Source organism: Ursus arctos, unplaced genomic scaffold (genome assembly GCF_023065955.2).
Source record: "Ursus arctos isolate Adak ecotype North America unplaced genomic scaffold, UrsArc2.0 scaffold_9, whole genome shotgun sequence".
Taxonomy (NCBI): Eukaryota; Metazoa; Chordata; class Mammalia; order Carnivora; family Ursidae; genus Ursus; species Ursus arctos.
Window position 1 is genome coordinate 52,143,826 of NW_026623111.1, and position 16,058 is coordinate 52,159,883.

A 16,058-nucleotide genomic window follows, 5' to 3' on the forward strand; every position below is an offset into this window, starting at 1 on the left:
AAATCAAAATACAGGGAGAAAAAAATAATCTAAAAGGAAAAACAAAGGGGGTTCCTCACTGGCCCAGTTGATAGAGCCTGCAACTCTTATCAGGATTGTAGGCTCAAGCCCCACATTAAGTATAGAGATTACTTAAAAATATAATCTTTAAAAAAACAAATTCCACATTCCTAGCATTTCAAGAGATGCAAATCAAAAGGAAAAAGAGGGGCGGTGTGTGGCTCAGTCAGTTGAGTGTCCAAATCTTGATTTTGGCTCAGGTCATGATCTCAGCGTTGTGAGATCAGCTCTAAGCTCAGCAAGAAATCTGCTTAAGATTCTCTCCCTTTCCCTCTGGACACCCCACCCCCCACTCATGGGCACACCTGTGTGTGTTCTCTCTCTTCCTCTCAAAAAAAAAAAAAAAAAAAAAAGAGAGAGAGATCCCAATTTTAAAAAATAAAAGGAAAATGAATTAGTGAATTAGGAAAGAAAAAACAGTGTAACAGATTAAATTCCAAGCACACATTCTTTAGCAGCATAAAAATTACAAAACTATTAAGAGGCATTTTAAAAACTTTACTATGTAAAGTTTCAAACATATTTAAAATAGAAAAAATGATATAATGAAACTGATATACCCATCATACAGCTACAGTAATCAATACATGGCTTATCTTGCTTCGTTTATACCCTTAGCAGCTTAACGCTTTTATTTTTTTTAAAGATTTATTTATTTATTTGAGAGAGAGAGAGAAAGAGAAAGTGTGTGGCAGTCAGAGACAAAGGGAGAGGGACAGAAAGTCTCAAGCAGACTGCACTGAGCATGAGCCCAATACTGGGCCCTATCTTACAACCCTGAGATCATGACCTGAGCTGAAATAAGAGTCAGGCACCCAACCAACTGTGCCATTCAGGCGCCCCTTAACATTTTTCAATACTAGAGTAGATACTTTAAATGTCAATTATTTCATTATGTTCTACCTCAAAGAAAGGACTGTCACTCTGTCATTCTTTCTCTTTCTCTTCCTCCCTCTATCACATAGGTGTAAGGTCTTACAAATCTCTAAAGACATAGTAAGGCTCTTAAGAGTAAGTACTCAATACACATTTGCAACTGGTGATAATTTATATAAAACAGCACACCTTACTTTGTATGCATAATGCCATAAACATCAAGACAACAGACAATAAATAATAACCTACTTGAACTTTCCTGAAATTCCTTGTCATCCACATCAGAATTATTCTTTCCAGGTTTTAAATAATTCTTCAACTTGAAAGGTCCACTTTAAGATAAAAAAGTAAACCATCAAATTTGTGCTTTTATAATACATGTATCTAATTATCTACCCTAATTTTTCCCCCCAAAACTACCAAAGGTTTCCTTCTTATAAAACCAACAGTGATGTTATAGATCACCAAAAATATATTTACATGCTACATAAAACAAAGAATCTATAATTTAATCCTATAACTGTCAAACAGAACAAATACTGAATTTTATAACCTTTTAAACTTCATGAGTCAATTATAAATTTTAAATCACCTCAAGTAACACCCCTTGATAAAAATCAAATTATAAAAATATTAGAAATACATCAGCTTGTCATAATTTAAAAATACAGTAAAAAACAAGTGGAATTTAAAATATACTCCAAAAATTGCTCAGAGATAATTCAGCTTATTCCAGTCCTAGATTCCTTTCCTTCTATTATGAACCCAGGATAGCCCTAGTAGTCATAACCCACCTTAAAGAAATCTTAGCCATCACTTAAAAGTCTTGAGAATCTGTTATAATTTACCATTCCTTCATTTTAAAAAAGGGTATATGACTTCAGATATTATAAGAGTAGGTTAATTTGGTTTGTTCACTGAGTGTACCTGTTTTAAACACATACCACAAATTCTTAAATACTCCTCTTTTCAAGAGAGAGAGCCTAATCCCCCGTTCCTTGAATGTGGTCTGGACTTAATGACTTGTTTCTAACAAACACAACGAAGTGGAAGTGACAGTATGCAACTTCAGAGACTAGGTCATTAAAAGGCAATTTTAACCTCCATCACAGTCACACTTTCTCTTGGATCACTCGCTTTGTAAAAAGCCAGCTGTCATATTGAACAGCCCTATGGAGAGGGCCACATGACAAGGAAGGCCTACAGCTAACAGCCATGGGAGCAAACTACCTTATAAGTAGATCTTCCAGTCGCAGCCAAGCTTTCAAAGGACCGCAAACCAGGTAGGTATCTTGAATGCTACACCTCATTAGAACCCCTGAGTAAGAACTAGCCAGCTAACCCAGACTTCTGGGCCACAGAAACTATGAAACCATAGATGCTTGCAAGCCACTATTAAAGTTTGGGGTAATTTGTTACACAGCAATGAGTGACTCATATAATAAGTAAATCCAATTATCCTTAGAACACAAGCATACCTTCCTTCCAAAACTGAAGTCTTGGGCTCTTCAGAATCCAAGTTAGATTCTGCTGGCGTCTTGCATGTAAATCCCTTGATCTGAGACTTCAGATGAACATTCTGTCCAGTCATATTATCTTGATCTTTTGTGCTTCCTGTACTTCTGTGAAAATGTAAAGTATAAAACTGTTTTCATTTCTCCATAAAATATTTCTTCCAGAAACAATACACATTGAGTAGACAATATAATACTGGCTGTAACAAATATTAGAAAACCCTGTTCAGGTCCTAGGACTTACAACTAGCTTAGGAAGAAAATCTGATTCTAGGACCCACTAAGAAAAATTCTGAAATTCTACAGACCTGGCCTAAGATAGAGGTGATGACAGGTGGACGCAAGGAGACATTACCTACAGACAGCATATGATATAGATTACACATTTAACCTATCATTTTTTTGAAATCCACAAACAACTGAAATTGTTTTCTTTGACACCCCTAGTCAGCCTATTGAGGAACAACAGGGTACTAAAACAGACTCAGGCTCATCTCTTTAATAGCTAACAGCTAATCAGTTTATCTCCAATATATGCAAATAGGACACACTATTCCCAGACTGTATAATTTTTCTCTTCTCTCACATTTCTCTTATAAGTCCTATGTTTCAATTTGTTTCTTGACTCAGTTACCAGCCTACCCTTATCATATGTGAAAAAATAATTTGCATGCAACATAACTAAAGAACATGCAGACTTTGGTCCTATAATCACAGCGTAAAGAAATAAAAGGGATTATAAGAGAATACTATGAACAATTATACGTCAACAAGTTAGACAACCTAGATGAAATGGATAAATTCCTAAAGACACACAAATTACCAAAACTGACTGAAGAAGTAATAATCTCAAAAGACCTGTAACAAGAGAATGAATCAGTAATCAAAAACTACCCAGAAAGAAAAGCCAGGCCCAAATTGTTTCATTGCTGAATTCTACCAATCATTCAAAAATACAAATTCTTCACAAACTCTTTCAAAAAACAGAAGAGAACGTCTCAACTTACTTTATGAAGCCAGGATCATATTGATACCAAAATTGGACAAAGACATCATAAGAAAACTACAAACCAAAAAAACTCAACAACATACTAGCAAAAGAAATCTAACAATGTATAAATAGAATTATACATACATCATGACCAAATGGGATTTACACCAGAGATGCAGTTTGGTCTACTATCCAAAAACCAATTAATATATCAGATCAATAATAAACAAAAATCACATCATCATATCAGATGCAAAAAAAAAAAAAAAAAAAAACATTTAACGAAATCCAACACCTTTTTATGATAAAAATGCTCAACTCAACAAACTAGGACTAGAAGGGAACAGCCTCAACCTGTTAAAGGGTATATATGAAAAACCTACACCTAGCAATATACTAAATGGTGAAAGACTAGATGCTTTCCTCCTAAAATTTAGGAACCAAACAAGGAAGTCTGCTGTTGCCACTTCTATTAAACACTGTACTAAAGATTTTAGCCAGGGCAATTAGGCAATATAAAACAAATAAATAATAGATTGGAAAGGAAGGGTAAAACTTATCTCTATTCACAAATGACATGATTTTTATACTCAGAAAACCCTTGAAATACACTAAAAAGCTATCAAAACTAAATGACTTCAGCAAGGTTGCAGAATACAAGATCAAATACAAAAACCAATTGTATTTCTATACACTTGCAATGGACATTCAAAAATAAAATTTAAAAAGCAATTCTATTCATAATAGCATCCAAACAAATAAAATGTTTAGGAATGAATTTAACAAAAGAAGTATAAAACTTATGTTCTGAAAACATTGTTGTAATAAGTTAAAAAACTCAACAGATGGAAAAACATCCTGTGTTCATGGATCAATAGATTTATTGTTAAAATAGCAATATCCCCCAAACTGATATATAGATTCAATGAAACCCCTATCAGAATCTCAACTGATGTCTTTGTAGAAATTGACATGCTGATTCTAAAATTTATATGGAATTGTAAGGAACCCAGAATAGTCAAAACAATCCTGAAAAGGAAGAATAAAAAGGACTCATACTTCTTGATCTCAAACCCTTATCATATGAACGGTAATCATGACAGTACAGTACTGGACCAAGAACTGATATACAGATCAAGAGAAAAAGTTGAGAATTCAGAAGGAAACATATATGTATGGTCAACTGATTTTCAATAACGGTGTTACGACCATTTAATGGGGAAAAAATAGTCTTTTCAATAAACATTTATGGGACAACTGGATAGTCATATGGAAAAGTTGAACCCTTACTTCAGAAATACACAAAAATTAAACTCAAAATGGATGAAAGACCTAAATGTAAGAGAGATAAAACTATAAAACTCTTAGAAGAAAAGATAGAGACAAATCTTCATGAACTTGGATTCTTAGATATGACATCAAAAGTATAAGCAATAAAAAGATAAAATAAACAGACTGGACTTTATCAAAATTAAAAGCTTTTGTGCTTCAAAGGACACCATTAAGAAGCAAAAAGACAACCCACAGAATAGGAGAAAATATCTGCAAATCCCTTATTTGACAAGGAAGTTGTATCTAAAATATATAAAGACCTCTAATGACACAATTAAAAAACAAAACAAAAAGACAACCCAACTAAAAACAGGCTGAACACATCTTTTTCCAAAGATTTTTCCAAAGATTTGCAAATGGCCAATAAACACATGAAAAGATGCTCAACATCATTAGTCATCTGGGAAATGCAAATGAAAACCACAATGAGATACCACTTTCATACCAACTAGGATGGCTCACATCAAAGTCAGATAACAACAACCGTTGGCAAGGATGTAGAGATACTGGAACCCTCATACGCTGCTCAAAGAAATGTAAAATGGTGCAGATGCTTTGGAAAACAGTCTTGCAGTTCCTCAAACAATTTAAATATAGAATTACCATATGGCTCAGCAATTCTACTCCTGTGGAATGAAAACATATGTCCACATAGAAACCTGTACACAAATGTTTATACCAGCATTATTCAAAAGAGCCAAAATGTAGAAACAACCCAAATGTCCATCAATGAATGAACAGATAAACAAAACATGGTATAAGCATAAAATATTATTTAGTCATAAAAATTAATGAAGTACTACTGAAACATCCTATAACATGAAGGAAACTTGAAAATATCCAAACAGGAGGCACCTGGGTAGCCTAGTCAGTTAAGCATCTGACTCTTAGCTCAGCTCAGGTCTTGATCTCAGGATCATGAGTTTAAACCCCACTGGGGGGGAAGACGGGAGAGAAAATATCCAAACGGAAAGAAGCCAATACACTGGCGCCTGGGTGGCTCAGTCATTAAGCGTCTGCCTTCGGTTCAGGGCGTGATCCCAGGGTCCTGGAATCGAGCCCTGCATCCGGCTCCCTGCTCCACTGGGAGCCTGCTTCTTCCTCTCCCACTCCCCCTGCTTGTGTTGCCTCTCTCACTGGCTGTCTCTCTGTCGAATAAATAAATAAAATCTTAAAAAAAGAAAGAGAAGAAAGAAAGAAAGAAAGAAAGAAAGAAAGAAAGAGAAAAGAAGCCAGTACAAAAAAACTCACACTGTAGGATTTTATTCAGGTGAAAATCCAAAATGTAAAATCTATACTAACAAAAAGTATATTAGTGGTTGCTTAGAGCAGTGGGAGAAGGAATAGGGAAATTCTAACTAAAGGGTACTGGCTTCTTTGTGAAGTACTGAAAATGCTCTAAAATTGACTATGTTGATGGTTTGCACCTGTGAATATACTATAAAACCATAATTGTACACATTTCATGACTGAATTGTACGGTATGTGAAGTATCCTTCATAAAACTTTTTAAAAAGAAATCTACCGTAATGAGCTTCTGTTCCATCTGGCTTATAGAAATAATAAAGAAATTAAGTGAATAAATTTGAATGAAAGAAACTCAGTGGAAATTGCTTACACTTTAAGCGCTCTAGCTCTTAAAGTTTGGTTTATTTTGTTCCCAAAAGGTTTTAACAGGGGAAAAGGAAGTTAGATTGTAGTTTAATTAATGCTCATGGTTATAAAAAAGCCAAAAAATATCACTTTTAAACAAGTTAAAAGTTTCAATATCTGTTATATACATGCAGAGAGAAGTAACTCATGTAACATTTCTAATCAGGAAGATGCCTTAAAAATTTTTTTTAAAAAAAAAGAACACTCCTTAAACAAATTATCTGTTTTGGCTTAAATACTATTATCCATTTCCTCCCTGATTTCAACATGTGTGTGTGTGTGTGTGTGTGTGTGTGGTGTGAGACATAATACTCTAGTATTGAAAAGGTTTAAATTTATTTTCTCCCAAAAAACCTACTAAGTTTTAATTTCTAAAATTCCTCTACTGGTTTTAATGGTGACAATAACATCTCTGAACATTATAAAATATAAAATTATGTACCCAACTAAGTTAAATAATAATAATGATAATAGGTAATACAGTTAAGGTCTTTATTTTTTTTAAGGTTTATTTATTTATTTTAAAGAAAGAGCACAGAGGGAGGGGCAGAGGTAGAGAATTTCAAGCAGACTCCCCACCAAGCGGGAGTTCATCATGTGGGGCTCAACTCCACAACCCATGAGATCATGACCTGAGCTGAAATCACAAGATGGACAATCAACCAACTAAGCCACCCAGACTCCCCCATAATGTCCTTTTTAAAAAAGTAATTTTTTTTTAATTTTATTTATTGAGAGAGAGAGGTAAGAGAGGGCACACGAGTGGGGGGAGGCGCAGAGGGAGAGAGAGAATCTCAAGCAGACTCCCCGGTGAGCACAGAGCCCAATGCAGGGTTCAATCCCACAACCCTGAGATCATGACCTGAGCCCCAATCAAGATTTGGAGGCTCAACCAACTGAGCCACCTAGGTGCCTGGGAATTAATTCTTACAGTGCCATAAATTATAAGAACTCAATGCATAACCTTAAGTTGTGTTTTCAAAACCTTTAGTTAACTTTAAGACTTTATATTAGTATTAAATTACGTTAATAATTAATCTTTGGATACGTGGACAATTCCCAAGCTAAACAAATACAAAACTGGTTTCTAAACATAGTTCTAATTTACCTCTGTCTCACACATTTTAAAATGACCATCAAACAGACTAAAAACATATCAATGCCTTCAGATGCTAATATACAATTCACGTTAGCCACTATAAAAACAATGTTAAAAGGTTTATGTAATATGTACTTGGACACAGCAATAGCTATCTAGTTCTTGATTACCTACTTTGATATCCCTAATTTCCAAAGGAAACAAAAGCTGGTTGCTTAGAGGTTGAAAATACTTGAGACTACACTAAATAAAACAATTACAGAAAAATATAAATAACATACACAAAGTAATGAATATGTTTTATATATCAAATCAATTCTTATAATTTATTAAGAAGGTAAAATCAACACAAATTATATGCTATCTGGGGAGTCTGGGTGGCTCAGTCAGTTAAGTGTCTGCCTTCAGTTCAGGTCCTGATCTCAGGGTCCTGGGATTGAGTTCCATATCGGCCTCCCTGCGCAGCACGGTGTATGCTTCTCCCTCTCCCACTGACCCCTGCTCATGCTCTCACTCACTCACTCGCTCTCTCTCAAATGAATAAAAGAATTCTCACACCTTGCTATGTCATTATAAATCAGGCCAACCAATTTGGAGAGTGATGCAGCAGTATTTAGGCAAGTTAACATGTACATACCCTAAAATGTAGCAATTGTACTTCCTGTATATGTAATACTACAAGGACTCTCTCACACATATGCAGAAGGAAATATGTCTAAAATGTCCACTCAAAAATCATTTTTCAGGATGGCTGGGTGGCTTAGTCGGTTAAGTATCTACCTTCGGCTCGGGTCATATAACCAGGGTCCTGGGATCAAGTCCCGCATTGGGCTCCCTGCTCAGTGGGGAGTCTGCCTCTCTCTCTACCTCTATCCCTCCCACTGCTCATGCTTGCTCTCTATCTCTCAAAATAAAATCTTTTTAAAAAATCATTTTTCATAGTGAAAAATTGTCGAGACTAAATACATCGTACACCTGAAAATATAACACTATGTTAATAATACTTGAAGAAAAGGAAGAGTAGCATTTAGAAATAAATAAAAATTACCATTTAAAAGAATAATAGCAAAAGTGGAAACCACCCAAATGCTCACCCTTTAATGAATGGATAAAAAGTGGTATATTATTTGCTATAAAAAGGAATGAGTACTTAAAAAAAGAGAGAAACTAAATATTTTCATATAGCCATACAAGGTGTTAACTATAAACTCAACCAGCCACTTGTTTTTTTATATATACTGAGAGCTAAGAATGGTTTGTGTATCTTCTAAGGTTACATCTTAAATGATTATTTAACTACAGACATAACTGTTTCCATTTTGCCTTTTGGCCAGCAAAGCCTAAAATATTTACTATCTGGTCCTTTAAGAAAAGTTTGTCAACCTCCACTCTTTATAAAGGAATAAAAATAAATAATTTATCAACATGAATAATCTCAAAAATGAACTGTGGAAAAGAAGCAAGTCACAGAAGGATGTGTATACTAATAAAACCATTTTTATAAACTTTTAAAACCATACCACATGCTGTTCATATATACATGCACACATAGGAAAAGTATAAAAATATCCATGAGAATGGTAACTACCAAATTTAGTATATAGGCTACCGCTAACAGGAAAGAAGAATGAGCTCAGCAAAGGTACACATGGGATTTCAATGGTCACTATATTATATTTCTTAAGTGAGGTCATGGGGGAATCAGGTGTTACTTTTTTTTTGTAAACCTGAAATATTTTGTAAACCTGGAAAGTGGTATGGAAATGGTGTGAAAAAGTTAGAGAGAATGTGTATGGGATTTTTTTTCTGTACTACAATGACATACACTACTATATTTTAGGGCACTATAATTTATTTCCATACATACCTAACACCTTGCAGTTTCTCACATATAATATGTATTATTTGTTGAGTAAATGAAAGAATAAATACTATGTCAATAAGCAAAAATATGCAAGAACAACACCTAACTCACTAGGTTGTTAGGACTGATAAAAATTCATTGAAAGTTCCTAGCAAATACTTGGCACATAACAAGCACCCAAAATATGTTAACTATTATCATCTTAGGGGGAGAAGTATTAAGATGTATACTTAATTATTGAAATCATATTAACCTCACTTAAAAGGAAGCAAATCAAACTATAAATTAAAAACGACTAAGGTGTGCCTGGCTGGCTCAGTTCGTTAAGAAACTGCCTTCAGCTCAGGTCATGATCCCAGGGTCCAGGGATTGAAGTCTGCTCCTGCTTCTACCTCTCCCTCTGTCCCTCCCCCAGCTCCTGTGCCCACTGTCTCTCTCTCACTCTCCTCTCTCTCTCTCTCCCAAATAAATAAAATCTTTTTTAAAAAAATGACTAAGATGGTTAATGATACTGAAATTAAAAAATTAAATACATTTTTTAAAATGACTAAAATGTAAATTTTATGTGTTTTTACCACTTTTTTAAAGAAAATAACTCTTAAGTGATGATAATACTTATTAAATATATCACTCACATCCCATGTACTATATTATTCCCCTTTTTAATATGATGAACCAAATTCAGATTACTATTTTGCCCTGGGGCATCCTCCAACTAACAGTTGAGTATGGATTTACAACCAGGTTTGCCAGACGGCAGAGACCTTTATGCTAATACTGTTTCTCCATAAATGATTAAATGACATTGACAAACTATTAAATGCTGAATAGCAAAAATAACTATATTGTATAACTAACAGACGTTACCCAGAATGATCAAGATTTTTCTTCTTAGCCAGGTTTTCCTCATTATTTTCCAATGACTCATTCTGGAAACAACCAGAAATTTCATCACGGTCAATAATTCTTCCAGAATCTTTAGCATTTAAAAACTCCTGTGCTCTTGAGCTGCCTGAAGTAGTTCTCTTCTGCCCTTTAAATGGAATAGTTTTTTCCTCAATATTCTTAGATGATTGATTTGATTTTTCAGCAGGTTTTCGTCTACTGTTGTGACACACTGACAATTCATTTCTTCTTGAAGAATTGCTATAAATAAGACCTGAAGGATTCAATGATAACCTAAAGTTAGCATAATGTTTATCCAGATTATCGGGCTCACTGAAATACCAACATTATTTATTTACATGTAAACACACACACATACCAATCTCAAAGGCTCTGTTTTCAAATTAAATTCATAAACTATGCAGCTTTTCAACACCTTTAAATTTACCACAAGCTTCCAAAACCATTCTCTGTGTCTCTGCCCACTACTCTTTTGGCCATCCTTAAGATTCTGTCATTTCCCAAGCTTCCAGCTTCAGTTTCTCACTCTATATGTACCTACTTTGAGGGACCCTTCTACTCTTAACTTTAATTACCATGTAGATGCTGGTGTCATAATATTCACCTACCACTCTCCCCCAAATCTGACCCTCTGGTTTTAGTTCCTATCTTAATAAAAAGTATAACTATTTACCCAGACACCTACATCAGAAATCTGAGTCATCCAAGACTCCTGTTCCTATCCACAATCAAATCCCCTAATCCTGTCATTTCTACATTCTTAATACCTCTCAAATCCACTTCTTTCAAGCTCTATCATTGGACCCTCATCATTTCTTTTTTTTTTTTTTTAAGATTTTATTTATTTATTTGACAGAGATAGAGACAGCCAGCGAGAGAGGGAACACAAGCAGGGGGAGTGGGAGAGGAAGAAGCAGGCTCATAGAGGAAGAGCCTGACGTGGGGCTCGATCCCAGATCGCCGGGATCACGCTCTGAGCCGAAGGCAGACGCTTAACCGCTGTGCCACCCAGGCGCCCCGGACCCTCATCATTTCTTAACCAGATTACTAAAGCACCTCTTAGTCTCCCTTTCTCTAGCCTTGCTGTTCTTCAATCCATTCTTCACACTGCTTCAAGAATCATCTTAAGAAAACACAAGGTGCGTCATGACAACCTTGCTAAAATCTTTTAGTGATTATAACTTAAGGATTAAGTCCAAATATTTTCAATAATTTATTTCTACACCTAGAGTATTTACTTCATTAATCAAAATTTTCAACATTCTCCTCCAAATAAAAACCCAAAAAAGCCAGCAATACTGAACTACCTGCATTTCTCTAAAGCACTGGTTCTTAAATTGTTGGTCCTTAGACCAGCAGGATCAGCATCACTTGAGAATTTGTTTCAAATGCAAATTCTCAGGCTTCACTTCAGACCTACTAAATCAGAAGCTCTGAGGAGAGCCCAATAACCTGTGTTTTAACAAGCCCTCCAAATAACTCTGATAAAACAATTTTTAAAACGTTAAACTCTCAGCTCCAGATCTCTGTACATGCTACTCTACTGGAAACATCCCATCCTTCCTCCTCATCCCACCCAATCACTCAGCTGATTTCTAATTCATCCTTCAGGAAGCTTTCCCTTATTCCCATGCCTAAATTAAGTAGCTCTCTCTCAACCCTTTAAAAATATTTATCATCCGTTTACTTATCTTTCTCTTCCAGCTGACTGACAATTCCTTGAGACCAAGATTGCTCTTTTACCTATCTATATTCCCAATGCCTAACACCAAGGGCAGGACTGTGGTGAAGCAATTTTTTCCAGTCTACTGAGATATAATTGACATATAACAGTGTATAGGGGCGCCTGGGTGGCACAGCAGTTAAGCGTCTGCCTTCGGCTCAGGGCGTGATCCCGGCGTTGTGGGATCGAGCCCCACATCAGGCTCCTCCGCTGTGAGCCTGCTTCTTCCTCTCCCACTCCCCCTGCTTGTGTTCCCTCTCTCGCTGGCTGTCTCTCTCTGTCGAATAAATAAATAGAGTCTTTAAAAAAAAAAAAAAAAAAAAGACATATAACAGTGTATAAGTTTAGGGTACACAACATAATAATTTTATATATACGTATGTATTGCAAAATGAATACCAAAGAGTAAATCTTAAAAGTTCTCACCAAAAAAAAAAAAAAAAAGTTTAACTAGAGTGAGAAATTTAAGAAGGTGCTCACTCTCAGAGAGTCATACAAGTACTGAACCTGAATTCACACAACCCTGAGACGAGGTGCCTCCTCAAGTTTCTCATTCTCTGTTACTCATTTGCCCCATTCTAGTACTGGCCCTGCCTATCACCACATTCCTGCCTCACAGCATAAATGTTTCTGAACATACATGAAAAAGCAATAGGGCCACACATCTACTATAGGCAGCCTGCTTGCATATTAGGGAAATAAACAACGCATCAACAGTCAGGAAACCTGGGTTCTACTGTTTTCCAGTTTTAGCACAAAGGTCTATGACCTTAGGGTGCAAGTCATGTTGCTTTTTTGAGCTTCAGACTTTCTTTTTCTAGCAGATGAAGGATGTTTTAACTATGAGATCTATAAGCATTCCTCTATTTTTGTGACTCCCTAACTTGATCAGAAACTCAACATCTGTTTCAAGACTGCTACATAAGTCTTTTTTAGTAAGTCTCAGAGTCCTAGAAAGCTTATCCAGGCTTTGTAAGATTTTTATTTACCCATATATTTACACACTCATCTGCTACAGTACAGTTTCAGGCACCTGGGGCAGAAAGGTGAGTTCCTCAAAGCAGTAACAGGAGTAGATAATATTTTATATACTAATTACAAGCCACTTAGTCCTTATAATGAGGTAGAAGGATTTGTAATCATGTTACAGAATAAGAAACTGAACAAAACAACTTACCCAAAGTGGAGAACTCATAATTTAAACTCAGATCTAAGTCCAAAATCCAAGGAAGGCTACAACAGAATATTTCTTTCTACTATCAATCAAGGATCCCAGTGACTCAAAAATTCATAGCAACAAGGCCTCAGATGTAGTGCCTTATTTGTTCTACTCTCACTTATTGATCTAAACACCACAGAGTAAACAGTATCTGCATATGTAAATGTCACCTTATCATCTACCATCTTTTCATGATTACCTCCTTTAAAAGATGAAAAATGTTTCCAAAACAATAAATGTTTCACATTGTACAGAAAAGAGTTGGCATGGCAGACATAAGAATGTTAGACCTGCTTGCAAAGTTAGTTCTTGACTAGCATTTGGGAACTTTAATTTCGGAGGGTTCCCATCGTTTCCTAACTGATAAATGTGGTTTAGTGTGCCTAAAGTGCTTTGCAAAAAATATGATTTATGTCAAAGACTTGCTTTCCTTCAAGGAGTCTGGAATTTTAGTATTTGCTAGGCAGAGGGTGCCTAGGTGGTCACCTCCAGTAAAAGTCTCGGGCACTAAATCTCTAATGAGCTTCCCTAGTAGGTAACATTTCACACACCCATCATAAGTATTTATTGCCAAAAGAACTAAGTGTCTCTGGTATGAATCCATTGAGGACTCCTTCAGACTTTGCCAATGTACTTTTTCTCCGATTTTGCTTTGTATCCTCTTGTAGTAAGGAAACTTCAGACTTCCATTATCACTTCTCTCACTTCACTTTCACCTGATGGCCTTGCTTACTACTTCACTGAGAAAACAAAAAAGTCAGAAGAATACATATTCATCTTCTCACCATCAACTCTACCAAAGTACTTCCATCTGTGTACTGCATCACAGGCCCCTCCTTACCTATCTAAGGACTGTGATCCTATATTTATGCTCTAACTTTCTAGGACATTGGTTTTTGTGGGGGTTTTTTGTTGTTGTTTTTTTTTAATTCAGGAGTCTTTTTTAAGTTTTTATTTAAATTCCAGTTAAGAGGGGCACTGGGTGGCTCAGTCAGTTAAGCATCTGCCTTCAGCTTGGGTCATGGTCCCAGGGTCCTAGGATAGAGCCCAGCTTGGGGCTCCCTGCTTAGCAGGGAGCCTGCTTCTCCCTCTTCCCCTCCCCACTGCTTGTGCTCTCTCTTGCTATCTCTCTCTCTTAAATAAATGAATGGTATCTTTAAAAAAAAATTCTAGTTAGTTAATATACAGTATATTTGTTCAGGTGTACAATATAGTGATTTAACACTTCCATACATCACCCAGTGCTCGTTAGGACACGTGCACTACTTAATCCCCATCACCTATTTAACCTGTCCCCCTACCCACCTTCCTTCTGGTAACTATATGTTTGTTCTCTATAGTTAAGAGTCTGTTTCTTGGTTTGCCTATCTGTCTCTCCTTTTTTTTCCCTTTGCTCATTTGTTTTGTTTACATTCCACGTGAGTGAAATCATAGGTATTTGTCTTTCTCTGACTGACATATTTCGCTTAGCATAATACTCTCTAGTTCCATCCATGTCATTGCAGATGGCAAGATTTCATTCTTTTTATGGCTGAGTAATATTCTGTTGTGTATGTGTGTGTATACCACATCTTTATACATTCATCTGTCAAAGGACAGTGGGGCTGTTTCCATAATTTGTCTACTGTAGATAATGCTGCTATAAACATCAGGATGCATGTATCCCTCTGAATTAGCATTTCTATATTTTTTGGGTAAATATCTAGTAGTGCAATCACTGGATCACAGCTATTTTTAACTTTCTGAGGAAGCTCCATACTGTTTTCCACACTGGCTGCACCAGTTTGCATTCCCACCAACAGTACAAGAAAGAGGGTTCTCTCTTCTCCACATTTTATGAGGTTATTTTAAATGAGCAGATAAACTGACATAACATTTTGCACATTACAAAAAAAAAAAAAAAAAAAGACCTTCCTTTGACCCCACATCTCTATGTTCCCTTATCTTACTATCTCTCCTTCCTCACGTCCTACTCTTGAAACCACTTCAATCAGGCTTTTGGTCTGATCATTCCACAGAAACCATATCTATCAAAGTGACCAACAACTCCATATGGCCAAAATTATAGTCAGTCCTTAACTCTCATCTACTTCAAGCCATCAGCAGTATTTAAGAGTTCATCACTCAATTCTTAAAATGCTTTCATTACTTTGCTTCTGTAACCCTAAATTCTCTTCTTTTCCTTTAACCTTACTAACTGCTCCTGTTTAGTTTCTTTTGGTGGATCTTCCTTCCCCTCTCGACTCCTGACATTGGAGTCTCCCAGGACTCAATCCTTGGCTTGCTTTCTTCTCTAGTTTAGGCTATCACTAGGTGATTTCAGGGAGTCCTAAAGTTTTAAATATCACCTATATATTGATAAGTCCCTAACTATATGTCCTCCCAAATCTTTCCCCCTAACTTTAAACTCATTTACCAGGCTATTTCCTCAATATAACTACTTTGATATCTAATTAATTTATTATAACCTGAAATCTTAACATCCTTTCCAAATCTGCTTCTTTCATACTTTCCCTCATCTCAGTAAACAGCAGAGCTCCCTTATTCTATCTGTTCAGGCAAAAAAAAAATCTGAGTCATCCGAGACTTCTGGTTCTCTTTTACTCCAATCTGTTTGTACCAAATCCAACCACTTTTCATCTCTTCCCTCCAACAATCTCTTAACTAGTGCCCATGCCCTAGTTTCCTCTCTATTTAACAGTAAAAAAAACTCTTTCAGGGGCGCCTCGGTGGCTCCGTCGGTTGAGCATCTGCCTTCAGTTCAGGTCATGATCCCAGAGTCCCAGGATCTAGCCCCAAGTCGGGCTCCCTGCTCGGTGGG

At 36.0% G+C, this 16,058-nt stretch overlaps 1 protein-coding gene across 4 annotated transcripts in view; it reads right to left on the bottom strand.

Moving 5' to 3' along the window:
* Positions 1–16,058, bottom strand: part of CENPC (centromere protein C) — an 88,743-nt gene that overhangs the window by 38,128 nt on the left and 34,557 nt on the right. For 3 of the 4 annotated variants that reach the window (XM_026508981.4, XM_057309852.1, XM_044387780.3), the window contains 3 exons: positions 10,257–10,548; positions 2,415–2,558; positions 1,186–1,268 (listed from right to left, as the gene is read on the bottom strand). In XM_026508981.4, coding sequence (XP_026364766.3) covers positions 1,186–1,268; positions 2,415–2,558; positions 10,257–10,548 — 519 coding nt within the window. The remainder of the gene's footprint in view (positions 1–1,185; positions 1,269–2,414; positions 2,559–10,256; positions 10,549–16,058) is intronic. The other variant, XM_026508982.4, reaches the window with a different exon arrangement.